Consider the following 15,499-nt stretch of genomic DNA (forward strand, 5'->3'; position numbering starts at 1 on the left):
TATAAAAGCAATATTAACTGTGACTCACTAGGAAAATTTTCATAACTGTAGTCAAAATAAGGAATATGACAAGAAATGCAGAAGATCTGTTATAAGAACTGATACTTTACTGAAGGATATAAAAGATTTGAATGTCGCAGTGGACAAACCATGTGCCTGAATAGAGAGAGCTGATAGTGGTTAAATATCATAATTTCTAAAGTTTATTTGGAATGTGACAGATGAACCAAGACAATTTTAAAAACATTCTAAATTCTTGATCTGCTATATAGAATAATACATAATATAGACGTGTAGTCCTAATTTAGGAGTAAATAGACTAATGGAAAAAGACTCAGATACAGAACTGTCTATATGGAATTTGGCATTATCACTTCAAATTAGTTGGGAAGTGTGGATTTTTAAATGAGTGAGATGATCGTTGGTTATCCATTTGAAAAAGAAACTCTTTTATCAAATTCAAGATGGACGAACAATTTAAATTTGAAAAAGTCATACAAATACTATTAGAAAATATTTAATTGTAGTCTTATGACAGAAAGGTAAGAAACCAGAAGGAGAACAAAAGTGATTAATAAAAGGAAGACCTTTTATATGACAAAATATAAGCCTTGTTAAAAGACAAACTCAGGAAAGCTATTCAGCAGTGAATGTTAACAGTTATTGTCAAAATAATTTAAATGCTAAAAATGGAAAACTTTGAAGTTTTACTTCCGATTTTCTTCTGCTTTATGAAAATGTATGTATAGGTGGGGAAATTAATAAACTTTCATATGTAATTGTAATGTTCAATATTTCTTTTTTAAAACTTAAGTACATAAAAATTCGTCTTAGTTTCGAACCTATCTTTCTTTAATGGAAGAAATATCTTCGTACGAACAAAGTCATGCACCTCTTCAAGAAATGTAGCTGTAAGGAATGTTTTCTTTAGGCAGATTGTCACCAATGAGTTGTTGACTAAGGTTCGGGTACAGAAGCAGTGTTGGTGCCAGGTGCTTCTGCAGGTGCGCGTGTGAACGGACACTGATTATTCTAACTTCACATGTTTTCTTTCATCCAGTCAGGTCAATTCAGTGAGGATATGATCCCCACGGTGGGCTTCAACATGAGGAAAGTGACTAAAGGTAACGTCACAATAAAGGTACGTCATCTTGTCATACTCGATTTCAGTTAGGATTTACAGCTAGGCATTTTTCTGTTTGTTTGTTCGTTTGTGTGGGGGTTTTTTTACATGAGTATTTGCAGTTCTTAACTAATGGACGGGCCAGTTGCAAAAGAGTATAAATTGCATTTTTTTCTTTCTCTGATTATAAGAGTTGACGGGTAAGTGCCCATAGAAAACGTGGCATCTGGGTTAGCAGAGGTAAGAGTTAGGATTTAGATGTTCCCAGGAGTAAAACCCCTGTTTTCAGAGTGTTTGGGGTGTGGTGTCACATTATTTCATGAACAGTATTTTATATTGAAAAACAAATTATTGTTTATGGTATTGGTAATAGAGTGTTATATTTGAGGTAGCAGATATGGTAACTCAAGTTTTCTCTTTCTTTACTACTAAGTAAAAGTAAAACTATAAAATGGGGGAAAGTTAACTAGTTTAACATAGTTTTATTTTTAGAAAGACTTTGAATCATGGATTGTTGGACTGTTTTTTAGGGGGCGGGGGTGGTGGTGGGTTTTGCTTCAGTAGTTCATGGGAGTTTACTGCTATAGCCTGGGGCCTACGGCCATCTCACCCAGTCCTGTGGCTCACAGAAGCTGTTTACTGAAATCTTTCTGTAGCTCGTCTAGTGAAGCTCATAACTTCATGTCGGTGTCTCTTTTTGCATATTACCCATGCCTACAGCTAAATCTGAAGCCTCTTGAAGATAAATACCATGACTTAGACTTAAATACAGCCTGTCGTCCAGAATAGTAGAATACCCTACATAGTAGACATAATGATGAAATTATTGTGGGTAGTGGCTTTCACATGGATAAAATAATTTTATATGAGAAAAATACCTAGGTAGGAATGTTGACTCTGTTATTTACAGAACTATTAGAAATGATTAAGCAGTTAATGTATACCCAGTCAGACAATTAAACTTTAATAGATTCTGAATGAACTGTTGTTTTCTGTATTGGCATTCAAATCTGGATGATGCATGATTTTGGAGATTCCAGAAGTGTTAGAGACATATGCAGTAGTCCCCCTTTATCCACGATTTCACTTACCTGTGGTCAGCCATGGTGTGAAAATATTAAATGGAAAATACCGGAAATAAACAGTTCGTAAGCTTCAGATTGCGCCTCTAAGTAGTGTGATGAAATCTTGTGCCGTCCCCACTGTCCCACCTGGGACGTGAGTCATCCCTTTGTTTGGCACCTCCCCGCTGTAGACACCCCTCCCTGCCTTTTTAGTCACTCAGCCATCTCGGTTATCAGATCAGCTGTCACTATATCATAGTGCTTGTGCTCGTCACCCTTATTTAATTGTGTTATAATTGTTCTATCTTATTATCAGTTATTGTTGTTAATCTCTTACTGTGCCTAGTTTATGAATTACACTTCATCATAGGATGCGCACATAGGAAAAAACATAGTATGTGCGGGGTTCGGGACTGTCCTGGGTGTCTGGCGTCACTGGGGGTCTTGGAGCGTATTCCCTGCCGGTCTGGGGGGATTACTGTGTTTTCAGTATTTGAAATTTATTGGTAAGCAGGCAAAGCACTGCACAAAAACTAAATCTCTGCTCCAGCAGAACTTACTAGATTTAGTGTAAACATGTTAAATATGAACTTCGAGTTCGGAAGCCCCAGGAACTTCCAGGTTAAGAGCTTGTGTGAGCTCAAGTTTTCGAGGAGCCATTTGACTGTACCGTTTTGAAAATGAGCGTGTCTGCCCGATCTTTCTGCTTCGACGTGTGTTTGGAATGCCTGCACTGAGAGCTGTCTGTCTGGATTGCAGATCTGGGACATCGGCGGGCAGCCCCGGTTCCGGAGCATGTGGGAGCGGTACTGCAGGGGGGTCAACGCCATCGTGTAAGCGCTGCCCTTAACAAGTCGACCTAGGTTTCAAGGAAAAGAGTTACTTTCAATACTTTCAAAGTCTTATTTTTTATTTTAGGCAGTAACAGTCTTTCTTAGATGTTTGGTTATTGTACTCCATTAACATAAGACTTTAAAATTTTTAATTATAGAATGACAGTTTTCTTTATATTTTTTGTTTATACGGCTCTGGGCTGAGGGACATAAATGTGCTACTGTCATGTATTAACTCCAAAGAACAGTGTTGAAAAGTTTGGGGTGCTGAACCTTTCTTGATCCAGGACTTTAATTTGATTAACAGTTTCAGTAGTATAAATCTTAAGAAAATTAAAAATCTGTAATATTAATTGTGATCATCAAAATATGGAGAAGGCGTATTCAGGTCACTTTATTTTTATTTTAAAGTTACATGATAGATGCTGCAGATCGCGAAAAGATAGAAGCCTCGCGAAATGAACTACATAATCTTCTAGATAAACCACAGTTACAAGGAATTCCAGTAAGTATGGAATATTTGTTATTTTACATAATATGTAACTACATATTATATGTCTGTGATTGTCATTACATTATTAAAATTATATGGTTGGTTAGTTACGTGTGTTATCGGTAAGGCATCATCTGTTTTAAAGTCTGGAAGGCTTCCGTTTACTGAGCGTCTGCCGCGTGCCGGGCACTGTGCTGTTTCTTCATCTTCTGACCAGCTCCTCGTTCAGCTGTGGCGGCGGCGGCGGCGCTCAGGCCTGGAGGCAGCGGTGAACAGAGGTGCCTAGACACGCGCCCAGCGCTCACGGAGCTAGTGGTTTAGTGGGAAAGGCAGGTCCGTGAACTCGCTCGAATAATACAGCTGTGATAAGTGCTGTGAAGCGCGAGGCACGCAGGCCATGAGAGCCGTGCGTGAGAGGGCAGGCGTGGCCTGGCGTGAGGCGGGAAGGGCTCCCCAAGGAGGGGACGCGAGCTCCGATGCGAGCATGTGCGAGCGCGTGACAGTGAGAGACGCTTGGGGAAGAGTTCCAGACAAAGGGCCTCAGGTGGGAGGCAGCAGGGCGTGGGAGGCCAGTGTCTGGAGCACAGAGCACAGTCCGGGGCGTGGGCAGAGTGTGGCGAGCCGTGTGGCAGCCAGGGCACTAAAGGAGGCTGGCTGGGCTGGACTGTGTAGGAAGCCATTGCCGTATTTTAAACGATCAGATTTATTACTGAAATTTTTCTGATTTCCATTGAAGAATGGATCGAAGTGGCAGGAAGGACTGTGGGGAGGGTGGCATCAGGAAGCGGGTGAAGTGTCCCTGGCAGATCACAGTGCCGTGGTTACGGTGGCAGGAGACATGACGGTCAGAAGGACGCAGATTTTCGCGATATTTAGAAACACAGTCCATCAGACTTAGATGGGTTCAAAGGGAAGGTGTAGAGAGCGATCCCTCGTTCCTGATGCGATTAGCTGGAAGGTGGTGCCATTCGTTGAGTTAAGGAATGCTGGGAAAGGACCAGGCTCCGGCCTCGTGACAAGCTCATGGGCGTCTGACACTTGAGGTATAGTATCTCAGTTAATCCTCACATGTCGAAGTCGGTGGCATTATTCCTCCTCTGTAACGGTTGTTATTCACACAGGATCACATGGCCCTAGTATATTGCACAACCGAGTTTGAATCCAAGTTGATCTGACTTTAAAGCCTCTTCTTTTTCTTCTACGTTAAAAACAAGTTCTCTATACTATGGCAAAGTCAGTTTTGCCTTGGTCATGGGAGGTTTCTTAGTTGCGAGCACTGGGAAGTTGGCGCCCTTCCCTGTCAGAATGGGTTCTCTCTCTGCTTCTTGCATCACTGGCTCTGCAGTCAGAGTTCGGGTTGACCCTAGATGCTGTGTCCACGCTCTAGCAGAAAAGAAAGCCGGGAGGGAAATTACCCGCAGAAGCAAGTAGCTTTACTGGGAGGCAGGTTCATAGGTGGGAGATTTCTGAAACGTAGGAACGGGGCTAGGACGCCGGGCAGCCCCATGGGCAGCAGCTGCTGCAAACAACCATGACATGTTAGAGACTCGGCAAGTTCAGCTCGAAGGATTAAATGAGTAAGGAGCGGGGTACGGGCGGGTGCGAGTTGGGGAAGGACGGCGGGCGGACCGGCACACCGAGATTTGTTTCTTGGCTCTCGACTGCCCATGAGAGCTGCCAGTGCCCCCGGCACTCTGCGTCTCCGTCCTCATCTCTGTGTCCTTTGTGTGAGCAAGAGTCTAGGGCCTGCGAGTAGACGCGGTTAGGGTCCAGAGGTGGGAGTGGGAGTGGGAGTGGGGGTATTCGGTGAAAGAAAAAGGTCTGACGAGGAGTCATGGCGTGTACTTTGTTAGCGTGGGCCAGAGCTGCTGGTTTTTAGAAGACGCTGACTTAGGACGTGGATGTTACCAAGTATGTTATCTGTGCTCACATTCTTTGCTTTCTGGAGGGCAGAGAGGCGGGAAGCCCATCATCTCTGCTTTCCTCTTTCAAAGCACATGTAGCAGTCAGATGACATTTATTCTGAGAGTTGGTAGCTACTGTATTCATCTGATCCCCAGACTTATCCATTGACTTAGAGTATTCAATCATGATATTCTGTAGGGTGGAGCCAGAATTTTAAAAGCTTATTTACATGTTCACATGATTGACGGCTCACAGATTTAAAAGTGGCTAAAAACCATTCCTCTACCCTGGGTTATGATCATACTCGCATTTTGGTAAAGATTTATTAAGAAATAGCAGAATGCACACCCCATAGACTAAGATATTTGAAATAGAAGTTGGCAGCCATGTACTGAATGAAGGACCTGTGCATGTGGAAGTTAAAGCGAACGCTAATTCGAACGATTAAGTGAGCGAGATAGGCCACCAGTTCCACAAACTCGCCTTACTGTCCTGGCACGTCAGCGTCTGCGGATGTGAATGTGATATGCTGCAGCATCCTCACGTCAGCGTCTGCGGATGTGAATGTGATATGCTTCTGTGGCATTTCTGATGTTAAGGTGGCTCTTAATATCTCTTCTTTGTTAAAGGTGCTGGTCCTTGGAAACAAGAGAGACCTTCCTAACGCCTTGGATGAGAAACAGCTAATTGAAAAAATGTATGTCTTAGAATGAATGATGGCTTTTTTTTTTTAAAATTTGGTTCTAAATTATACTTTTTTGCCCATGACTTTCTTAGCATTGTTGCATTATTCAGCGATGGTCGTAGCCATGTTTTTAGGTACATAAACTTGGCCTACCGGAGAAATGAATCGCTAAATTTTTAGTAGTAATAAAATAATTTCTTCCATTTAGTAATTAAAAAAAAAGTAAATTGAGCAAAGAGTGATAAGTATGACAGGTGTTTTAACCACAGACTTATTCTCTTAATTTTGCTTCTTATAGGAATCTGTCTGCTATTCAGGATAGAGAAATTTGCTGCTATTCAATTTCTTGCAAAGAAAAGGATAATATAGGTAAGAAGTAACGTGTTTTTGGAAGAAATGGGTACCATTGGAAGGGGTGTCTGATGAGTCTTACTGTTTATTATCCCCATGGCTGTTTAAGAGGCTTCTTTATAGAGTACTGTTTTGCCTCAGGAAAAAGGGTAGACATTATAGCTTTTGACAACAAATAAAACGTCCTGCATCTGTTCTGTGCATTTAAAGAAATAGATGCAATAAAGGCATGAAGTGGTGAAGCATCTGGGATATCAATTTATTGTATTAATTAGAGCTAAGTATCCAGTTGTGCTTTATAACAAAATGATGTTTGAAATAAGACGTTACAAAAATTGGTGCTTGGGCACTATGACACTTTTTCTTTATTGAACCAGTGGATTAACGCAGTGTGTTAGCACTGCACTGGTGGTATGAGCCCAAGGTGCCCTCCGTCTGCTTAGGGCCTGCCGTGGCACGGTGCCACAGGCCGGGGGCTCGAAACGGCAGAAATGTATTCCTTAACGTTCAGGAGGCGGCGGCAGGGCCCTGCTCTCTCTGACGGCTCTAGGGGAGGACCCTTCCTTGCCTTTCGGAGCTGTGGGCGTCTCCGCAATCTCGGACATTCTGGGCTTGTCGCCGTGTCACTCCAGTTTCTGCCTCCAGCTTCATGTGGCCTTCTCCTCTGTCTGTGTTTCTGTGCGGCTGTTCTCTCTTCTCATAAGGACACACGTCATTGGGTTAGGACCCACCATAATCTAATATGACCTCATTTTAACTAATCACATCTGCAAAGACCCTATTTCCAAATAAATTCTCAGGTTCCAGGTGGATGTGAATTTTTAGGGGACATCGTTCAATCTAGCATCCACAAAGAATAAGTATGTATGACTCACGTCTAGTCTCTTAGCTAAAATTAGGTGAGGGACTATTTAATAAACAAAGTGTATCAAAATAAAATGCAACAGATAGTGCCAAGATGGTGTATTTAAAAAGGTATTCTGATATTTTAGTCTTTATTCAATACATAGGCTCTCATCGTACTTAACTTTTTTCCCAAGTCAGTTCTAGTCTATGTCTCACCCCCTTCCACACCCCACCCTCCACCCCCCAGTATGTTCTGATGAGCTCAGGTGTTGATCGTTTTCTGGCCGGTTCTGGGCTCCCTTTAAAGACCACCCAAAGCAATCTGAGCCCAGTCCTTTGCTGATGGACCCAAGTCCTCTCTGTTAAATGGATAGAATTAGTGACTTTTTACATTGGAGCATTCGGTTAACTTGAAAAGAGACTATTCAAGCATTTAAAGTGAATTTGTGTTTATTTTTTTTAAAATTCTTTCCTATGTTGGGGGAAACTCTTGTTAAACTTTGAGGGGCGCCTCCCAGAGAACGTTGCTTTACACATACGTAGTTCTCGCTGAGGGGTTTTTATTCCAGGAGACAGTCGGTCTGGAGACATTTTTGGTTGTCATGATGAGGAGGGTGATTTTGGCATCCAGTGGTAGAGACCAGGGATGCTCCACACACCCTACACACCCCACAGCAGAGCTGTCCAGCCAGAATGTCAGTGGTGAGGTCGAGAAACCCTGTTTTTATTGACCGTAACTTGGTACATTGTGCTATCTTGTAAATCTAATACTCCATTATATTTTCTCTACGATTTCCTGAAACGAGGGGGCGGGGGGTGGGGAATGTCTTTGAAGGGAGAAAATAAATCCTTTGTTTTACCACCATGAAAAACTAGCCAGATGCTTTTCTGAAAAAGTCTCTTGAGCTATTTATCAGTGCAGGAAAGTCAGCGAGAACTTGTGTGCTGTTTGAGGCTGATGTTTGGAGGTCGCTGTCTAGCCCTGTGGTCCTCAGGTTTGTGCTGGTCGAGCTCCTGGTTCACTCAGTGTTGTCGCGCCCAAGGAAAGTGACCCACTTTTAACTAGACTCTCGGGGAGTACTTTTTCATCAGAATGCCTGTTTCTTTGGAGCTAGAAATACAGCTAACAGCCAGATAGATTAGACTGCTTGGGTGGTCAAGTCAGAACATCCTCCTTAGTTTCAGCTTTTATAACACAGTTTAGTATCAGATTTATCAGTTTACTAAATCGTTCCAAAAAGCATTTCAGCGCGCTGTGCGTGGGTTGTATGTTAGTTACACTTCCAGCTTCCTGGTGTGGTCCACGCGTAACCTGTCCTCAAACCACGTGGAGAACAGATTCCATCTGGGAAGATGATTTTTGTCAAGAGGGCTCATCCCTGTGACCCTTTTTGTCATGGCAGACGGCTGTCTTATTTTTCCTCTGCCTTTTTATCTAATCTTAAGGATCCATCGGCCCAGTGTCCAAAAGATTTTTGGGGAGTCGGGGTTTCTGAAATACTCAGACCTGGTCCTGCCACTTCTCTGTTTGCCTTTTCCCCCTTCAGTTCAGACGCGTGTGGCTTTGCTCTCGTAGGCCACCGTCCCCCCGGTGAAGTGCAGACGGCCTGCTTCAGCACCGTCATCTCCACGTCTGTGAGCAGGTCCTGTTGGATCAGTCTCAGCTCCAGGCTGTTCCGTGAATATGAGCCTTAGAGTTTCTCTGACGCATCTGAGCTGGGAAACTGGGAGGTTGAATTTACGCTCATCTTTCAGGCTTGGAGAATAGGGTGACGCTTCTAATGGATGCTCACTTACACTCGGTGACCGACACATTGTAAGGAACTCCAGGGCAGGACTTCAGTGTTCGACTTAGCTGACTTCTCAGTCCAGGGCTTTTCTTGGCTCATCTCAGCTCCTGTGGTTTCAGGTGGCCCTGTGTGGTGGTGTCTTGCCAGCCTGTCTCTGACTCGGGTCCATGTGCTAAAGCCACCTGTTGGGCATCTCCATTACGATTACTTTCTGCACCTCGAACTCGATGTGCCTGGGACCAAACTCTCAGTCTTTTCTCTCCAAGGCTGTTCTTCCGTTGCCGCTGCGTCAGTCACCAGCTCCGCCCACGCTCTCATTCAGGCCCGAAGGTGGTTTCTCGCCCACTGCGTCCGTCGGTCACCAAGGCCCGTCAGTCCCACATCGTACTCATTCTTCTCGCTTTGCTCCTCTCCATCTCCACAGCACTTGGCTCGCTTCAGGCCGTCGTCACTTTCCTCGTCCCATTGCGATAGTCACTATGTCGGCAGTGTTCCAAGGTGTCCTCTCCTGTTGCCATTGTCGATCTTACTAAAATAAACATAATTTTCCTGTCTAAAATTCGCCAATACCTTCCTATTGACTTGAGAATAAAGTCCAGATTTCTTAGCATCTTAGAATGACATCCAAGATCATCTGGCTCCCTCTAGCCCTGTGGTTCTCGAGCAAGGAGGATTTTGGCCCCTGGGCCCTTTAGCGATGGATGTCTGGAGACGACATTGGTTTTCATAACTGAGACAGGGCAGTGGTGATAACGGCATCTAGTGGTAAAGGTTGTGAATGTCGAAAAACGTTCTGCCGTACCTAGGGAGGGGCCTCCCCTCTGTCCAGCGAAGAATTAACCTGCCCAAAATGTCAGGGGCGAGGCTGGGCAACCCTGCCTTAGCCTTGGCAATGAGTGGCACCCCGGCCCCGTCCTCTGCTTCAGCCGCCTCTTACCACTTGCGGTCCATCCAGGGCTCCACAGTTTCTTTTGCCTCGAGTTCCATGGGGCGGCCCCCCACCCCCAGTGGTGACTTACACGTTTTCCGGCTGTGACACTCCAAGCTCCTTGAGGGCAGAGGCGGGGTCGCCCGTATCTCTGTTCTTGGCGCTTCACATACAATACCTGACCTTGCAGGCAGTCGGTAAGTTTGGGGTGAATGAAGGACGGCACGTTTCTTACAGTCTCTCGTCAGTCCTCACATTGTCCTCTTGAGGCTCAGGTGATGGGAAGCGGCAGTATAGATGCCGAAAAGCAGACGAGGGTGGGCCCGGCACGCGCTTTGAATTAGCTGCATTTTAAATATGATCTACGTTGTTTAGTTTAACTTCGGTATCTTAACACCTTTTTTCCCTCCATCTTTAGATATCACACTTCAGTGGCTTATTCAACATTCAAAATCTAGAAGAAGCTGAAAAGCACCTCCTGAAGTCTTCAGTCCTTCCTGGCTATGACCCTAGAATTATTGTCCGTTCCTCTGAAGCACCTCCCAAAATACGGTCCCTCCTAAACCCAAGAAATGGCCTTTTTCAGAGTTTATTTCTCATGTGCACTGCTGAAGATGTGTATCCCTAATCCTTCATAAAGAATCAGCTAGAGTTGTCATAATAAAGTCAGCACACACAAAAAGGCTTCTCATACACACTCGTCTCACACGGTGTGTAGAGCTGTTTTTAAAAAAACACACTTTTGACCATCTTATATCAAGAAAATTGCATATTTCTGTTCTGGTCTTTCTGGGCCAGGTTTTTATATTGGTTTTCAGTAAATGTCTACCTATGATATTTCATTATAGAGTCCAGTAGCTTAATACTGATACTGACGATACAGCATGGAGTGTCTAGTGCCACACAGTATTTAGAAAAACTTTAGCCTGACTCATGTGGGATATAAACATAATGTTTACGCATCCCGCAAATGCATGTGAAATGTATAACTACACCTTAGGAATTCAAAAAAAAAATGGTCTGCAGAGAGTGAGCAGAGGCAGCAGATCTGGTTCTTTACACTGGCGACATCTCACATGATGAGTTTCAAAAACATTCTGCTTTCTGAGAATTCTTCCCCAGATAGCAGTTGGGGGCATGGGAGGAACTAAGGCATGCTGTTTTGTATCTGTCCTGATCATTACTTAATTACTTCTATATTTCTTCTTCTTCTACTTCTTCTTCTTCTTCTTCTTTTTTTTTTTTTTTTTTGCTGGTTCAACACACTTTTTTAAGGGGTTGGGAATTAAAGATTTTCTCAAAAGCTTTCATGAATTTAGAGCATTCCAGCCGATATAATAAAACCGTGTTAAGAATGTCGGACTTCGTTCAAACATCTGTTCGTTCTTTCTGTGCCCAGCCGTTAGCAACTCCTGACTTTTTATATCCAGTCTTGAAGTTGACTTTCAGCACAAGAGAGATTTACAAACGAAAATGCTTATTCTTCTCTCTTACTGACGTAAGGTTTGGCGCTCTTTCGCCTGGTGCCAGTAGACCTTGATTATTGTGACAACTCTGGACCTGCCTGCTTTACCTAATGTGGTCGTGCGGCCCGTCCACGGGTTGTGCAGTGATGGCACACAGAGCTGAGTCGCGGCTGCTCGTTGCTGGCCTCTGCGATACGGAGATGTGTAAGCTTAACATGAACATGTTGTGTAGCGTAGTGATCTCTGTATCCACGATGGGACATATTTCTACCGCTTCTCCCGTAAACTGTTCACATAGGCCACCGGAGCAGATGACACGCGATGGTACACCTGCTCGGTGCTGCCTCACACCGTGTGTGATCTCGTTTCTTTTGTCAAGCAGCACCCAGGCGGACGGCGCATCCCCAGACGCGTGAGCCCTCAGTGCAGTCGGCAGCGAGCTCTGTGGACAGGGACACTTAGTGTATAGACTCCCACGGCCTTAACGATGCCCGTACAAAACACTGCGCTGTGTTGCACAGACACTACTTGTGTTTCTCTGGTCACATTTTTATGAGTAGAATGTCGGCATTTAAAATTCTGTTCTTCGAAGCATGTTGCATATTCCAGGTGGGATGGATGGTCCTGTCAATGAAGGGATATTTGAACTTGCTGCTGCAGTTCGACACCATTAGTGGTCGCCGTGAACCATCACCAAGAAAGTGGCGATGTGCTTGTGCCTAAGAAGGAGGAATCGGAACTAGAACGTGTGACTACGTGGGGACCACGCGGGTCCGCGAACGACCTGTAGCTAAACCTTAATGCTCGTGTGTCTGCTCATCGCTTTCAGCATTTTAAGACCCAGACACTACTGACGCTTTCCTGTGCGTTAACCTCTGCATGTGAAAACTTAACAGTTACCGAACTTTGTAAATACGTGAATTTTTTTATTTAGGTGGATGCGTTTTTCGTCTGTTTACTGCTCTTCTCAGCTTTATTCAATAAACTTGCATTTTGAGGGTTGTATTGACAATTTTAACTGAAAATGTGCATCGTGATGGAAGCTGCTGACTTTTTTGGAAGGGGGTGGAAAGAAAGTTACCGTGACCAGGGTCCATTGACCATGTACGAGAAAGAAATCAGCTCAGCTCTCAACGAATTGGGTCTGTGGGCTAGTTAAAACAAATAAACTTTTAAAATAGCCACATGATTGATATTGCAATGTGGTTTTTTTTGTTTGTTTTTTTTTTTTGCTTTTTATAATGGCTGGAAGAGACACTGCTACTTGTACACTGTCTTATACACCAAATTTAGGACTTTTAAAAGTGGCAAGAGCTAGTTACGCATTTTATAATCCAGTTTTAAAAATCAAAACAAAACTCTCCTCGTAAACTGAAATCGCAATGCTTGCTGCTTCAGTTCCAGAATGGAAAGATTTAAAATACTGAACATGGTGGTTTTCCCACAAAGGCACATTTTTAAAGTAAAGCATTTGGCCTGTTTTGCTAGTACGTTGTCTTTTGCACTATAAAAGTGAATATTTATCTCTTCGAAGCTACTGGAGAAAGAGTTTTATGTATTTTTACTCAGAGAAGTTCAACTCGGCCTTCCCTCTGTACCTCTCCTATCGCTCTGAACAGCCGAACCTTGACGGCCAATTGGATGTGTCATTTAGCACCTCTGGGACAGGAGTCCCTAGGACAGCAGGTTTGAATTTTCTTGTTGGATGTTGGAGCCGTTTAGTCAAGCAGTCGGTTCGGTCCTGTTCTCACCAGCCTCATGTCCGAGGATTTTTGAAGTAAGAGTGTGGGGAGGGAGGGAGATGTAAATTTAGCTTGCTTTACCCTTGATCCTAAGTTTATGTCGGTTTCCAAAAAAATTGAGACTTCTAAAATGAGTCCCTCCGATTCTGTCAAGTAGATGGACTATGTTGGGGCAGCTTTGGTGTTCATTGTTTTGACTGCAGAACTAGTTGTTCTGTGTGTTCTATCCATGTAGGTTTCACAGTTACACTAAAATCCCCTTTGATTTGGTAATTCCAGCCTTCTCAGGGTCTGACAGGCTGAAACTGGAGTGGGAGTTGAAATTTACTGGAACCAGCGCCATACCCATCACATCCAGTTGGCCAAGTGATTTACTCTTGAAATTTGTCATTGTGGGGAAGCCACCATCTTTAGTACTTGAAACGTTTTCACTTTGTTACAAACTTTAAAGGTGGTGCCCTCAACAACAGGGATGTCAGTGAAGATACTTGAAAAAAAGGAAAAGCAAACACTCGCCTCGCCAACTTCCCTTAAATCTGCAGTTCTGCAAACGGGCAGCCCACTGCAGGTGTTTCCTGTTGATTGGTAAACATCCCCCACACAATTTCTGTTTAAAATTCAGCTCTGAATGAAAGTGGGTACTTTTGTAATGGCCGCCTCTTGGGTGTTTGGAGGTCAGTGACATGCTAGATGGACTGCGATGGGAACGACAGCGACAGCGACAGCCTAGCCATTATTCCATCCCATTCGTGTGCCCTCTCTCCAGGAAGTTAATTCTATTTTAAATCCCAAGGCAGCAGGTGACTTAGGTGATGAAGATTTTCCAGCAAGAATCTGGAGCCGGGAAGGATACCTTAGCCTTGCTTTTTTTTTTTTTTTTCCTGAGGCTGGCAGGTCTCACATCAAAGAAAGGGCTGTGGCAGAATTGACAGCTTGAATGCTGGGTTAACATTGAGAGGACTGGCTGCTTCTCTTTGCTGTTAACCGATCGTGTGACTAGCGAATGACTAAACCACCTCTGGCTCGGTAGTTTCCCCATCTGTAAACTGAGGAGATACCTAATATTTCTCCGACGACCAGGCTGTGGTTCTCGCAGCCTACAGACCTGGCGTTGAAGCAGAGATGAAAACACTTGTGCTAGTAACTATGTTAATGTTGCATGTTCCTTCCACGTGAAAATAATCCAAAACACAGAAATCTTCACATTTTTATAACTTTACATTTTAACATAGTTAACCGCTGGAGATCGAACACGTTTTGCAGAATGATGCAATAACGTTTTGAAGGAAATGCTGGAAACACATGGCCTAATATTTTGAAAGCCATTTAAAAATTTTAAAGCATTTCTCCAAGGCTGTAGAAAAATGTTTATTCTGGTATACAATGTGGAAAAATGTATGCCTATTACCGACCTGAGGGTAAACGGTTTAGAGCTGATTTTTAACACTTTAAAACTTCTGGCGCTGCTAGGTTCTGCTAGAATTTATTTGGAGCTTAGAAAACCTGGAGCAGTTAGAAAATACTTCCTTTAACAGTAATAAGGAGAAAGAGAACCAACAAACCGTGTTCCCCTTGAACATGGGAAGTGGAAAGTGGCACATTAACGGGTCGCTAATCATAGTGTCTCTTCCAACCAGCCCCCGTGTAACCCACAGCTCTGGCGCACTCGGTTCCATTTAGTGGTTTAGCGGTTAGAAGAGGTGGGAAAGGAAGCTCACCACTTTTTTTCTAAATTTCATTAATTTGGGGGTAAGTCGATTTTTACTGGTAAGTCACACAATTCAAAAACTGAAACTACATAAAAAGACACAAAGCTCTCAATCCCTCCCATGACAGAGTAGCCACCCCTCTGCCACCACCTGGCCTTACAGGTGACCCTTACGTCAGTACCTTTCCAATGTTTTCTTTACACAAAACATGAAACGCAAGTAGAAATATACATGTGCCTTGTTCTTTTTTAACCACTTTCTTACATGGAAGGTAGCACACTGACGTGGACATGGCTCTCTCTCCCACGTCAGCGGAAAGAGTTCCTCATTCTTGTCACGGCGGCTGGTCCCCTCTCCACTGCGTGTAGTTGTCACTGTGGGGATCCCATGGTTTATTTAACTGACCCCTTCAACAGACATTCCGGTTGTTTATAACCTTTTGTTTTTATAAACGGTAAATGCAGTGAGTCGTGTACACACACAGCAATTCCCAGAAGCACGTCTGGATTACAGGGTGAATGCATTTGCCCTTCAGCTAGTTACTGCCAGATTGCCTTCAAGGGG

At 43.8% G+C, this 15,499-nt stretch overlaps 1 protein-coding gene across 1 annotated transcript; it reads left to right on the forward strand.

The window, feature by feature from the left end:
* The first annotated feature begins 1,028 nt into the window (after positions 1-1,028).
* Positions 1,029-12,673, forward strand: ARL8B (ADP ribosylation factor like GTPase 8B). The gene is made up of 6 exons (XM_011364638.2): positions 1,029-1,141; positions 2,947-3,020; positions 3,432-3,525; positions 6,048-6,115; positions 6,402-6,472; positions 10,437-12,673. The coding sequence occupies exons 1-6, from the start codon at positions 1,043-1,045 to the stop codon at positions 10,484-10,486; spliced, it is 456 nt and encodes a 151-aa protein (XP_011362940.2). The 5' UTR covers positions 1,029-1,042; the 3' UTR covers positions 10,487-12,673.
* Positions 12,674-15,499: the final 2,826 nt, after the last annotated feature.

This window comes from Pteropus vampyrus, unplaced genomic scaffold (assembly GCF_000151845.1).
Source record: "Pteropus vampyrus isolate Shadow unplaced genomic scaffold, Pvam_2.0 Scaffold100, whole genome shotgun sequence".
Taxonomy (NCBI): domain Eukaryota; kingdom Metazoa; phylum Chordata; class Mammalia; order Chiroptera; family Pteropodidae; genus Pteropus; species Pteropus vampyrus.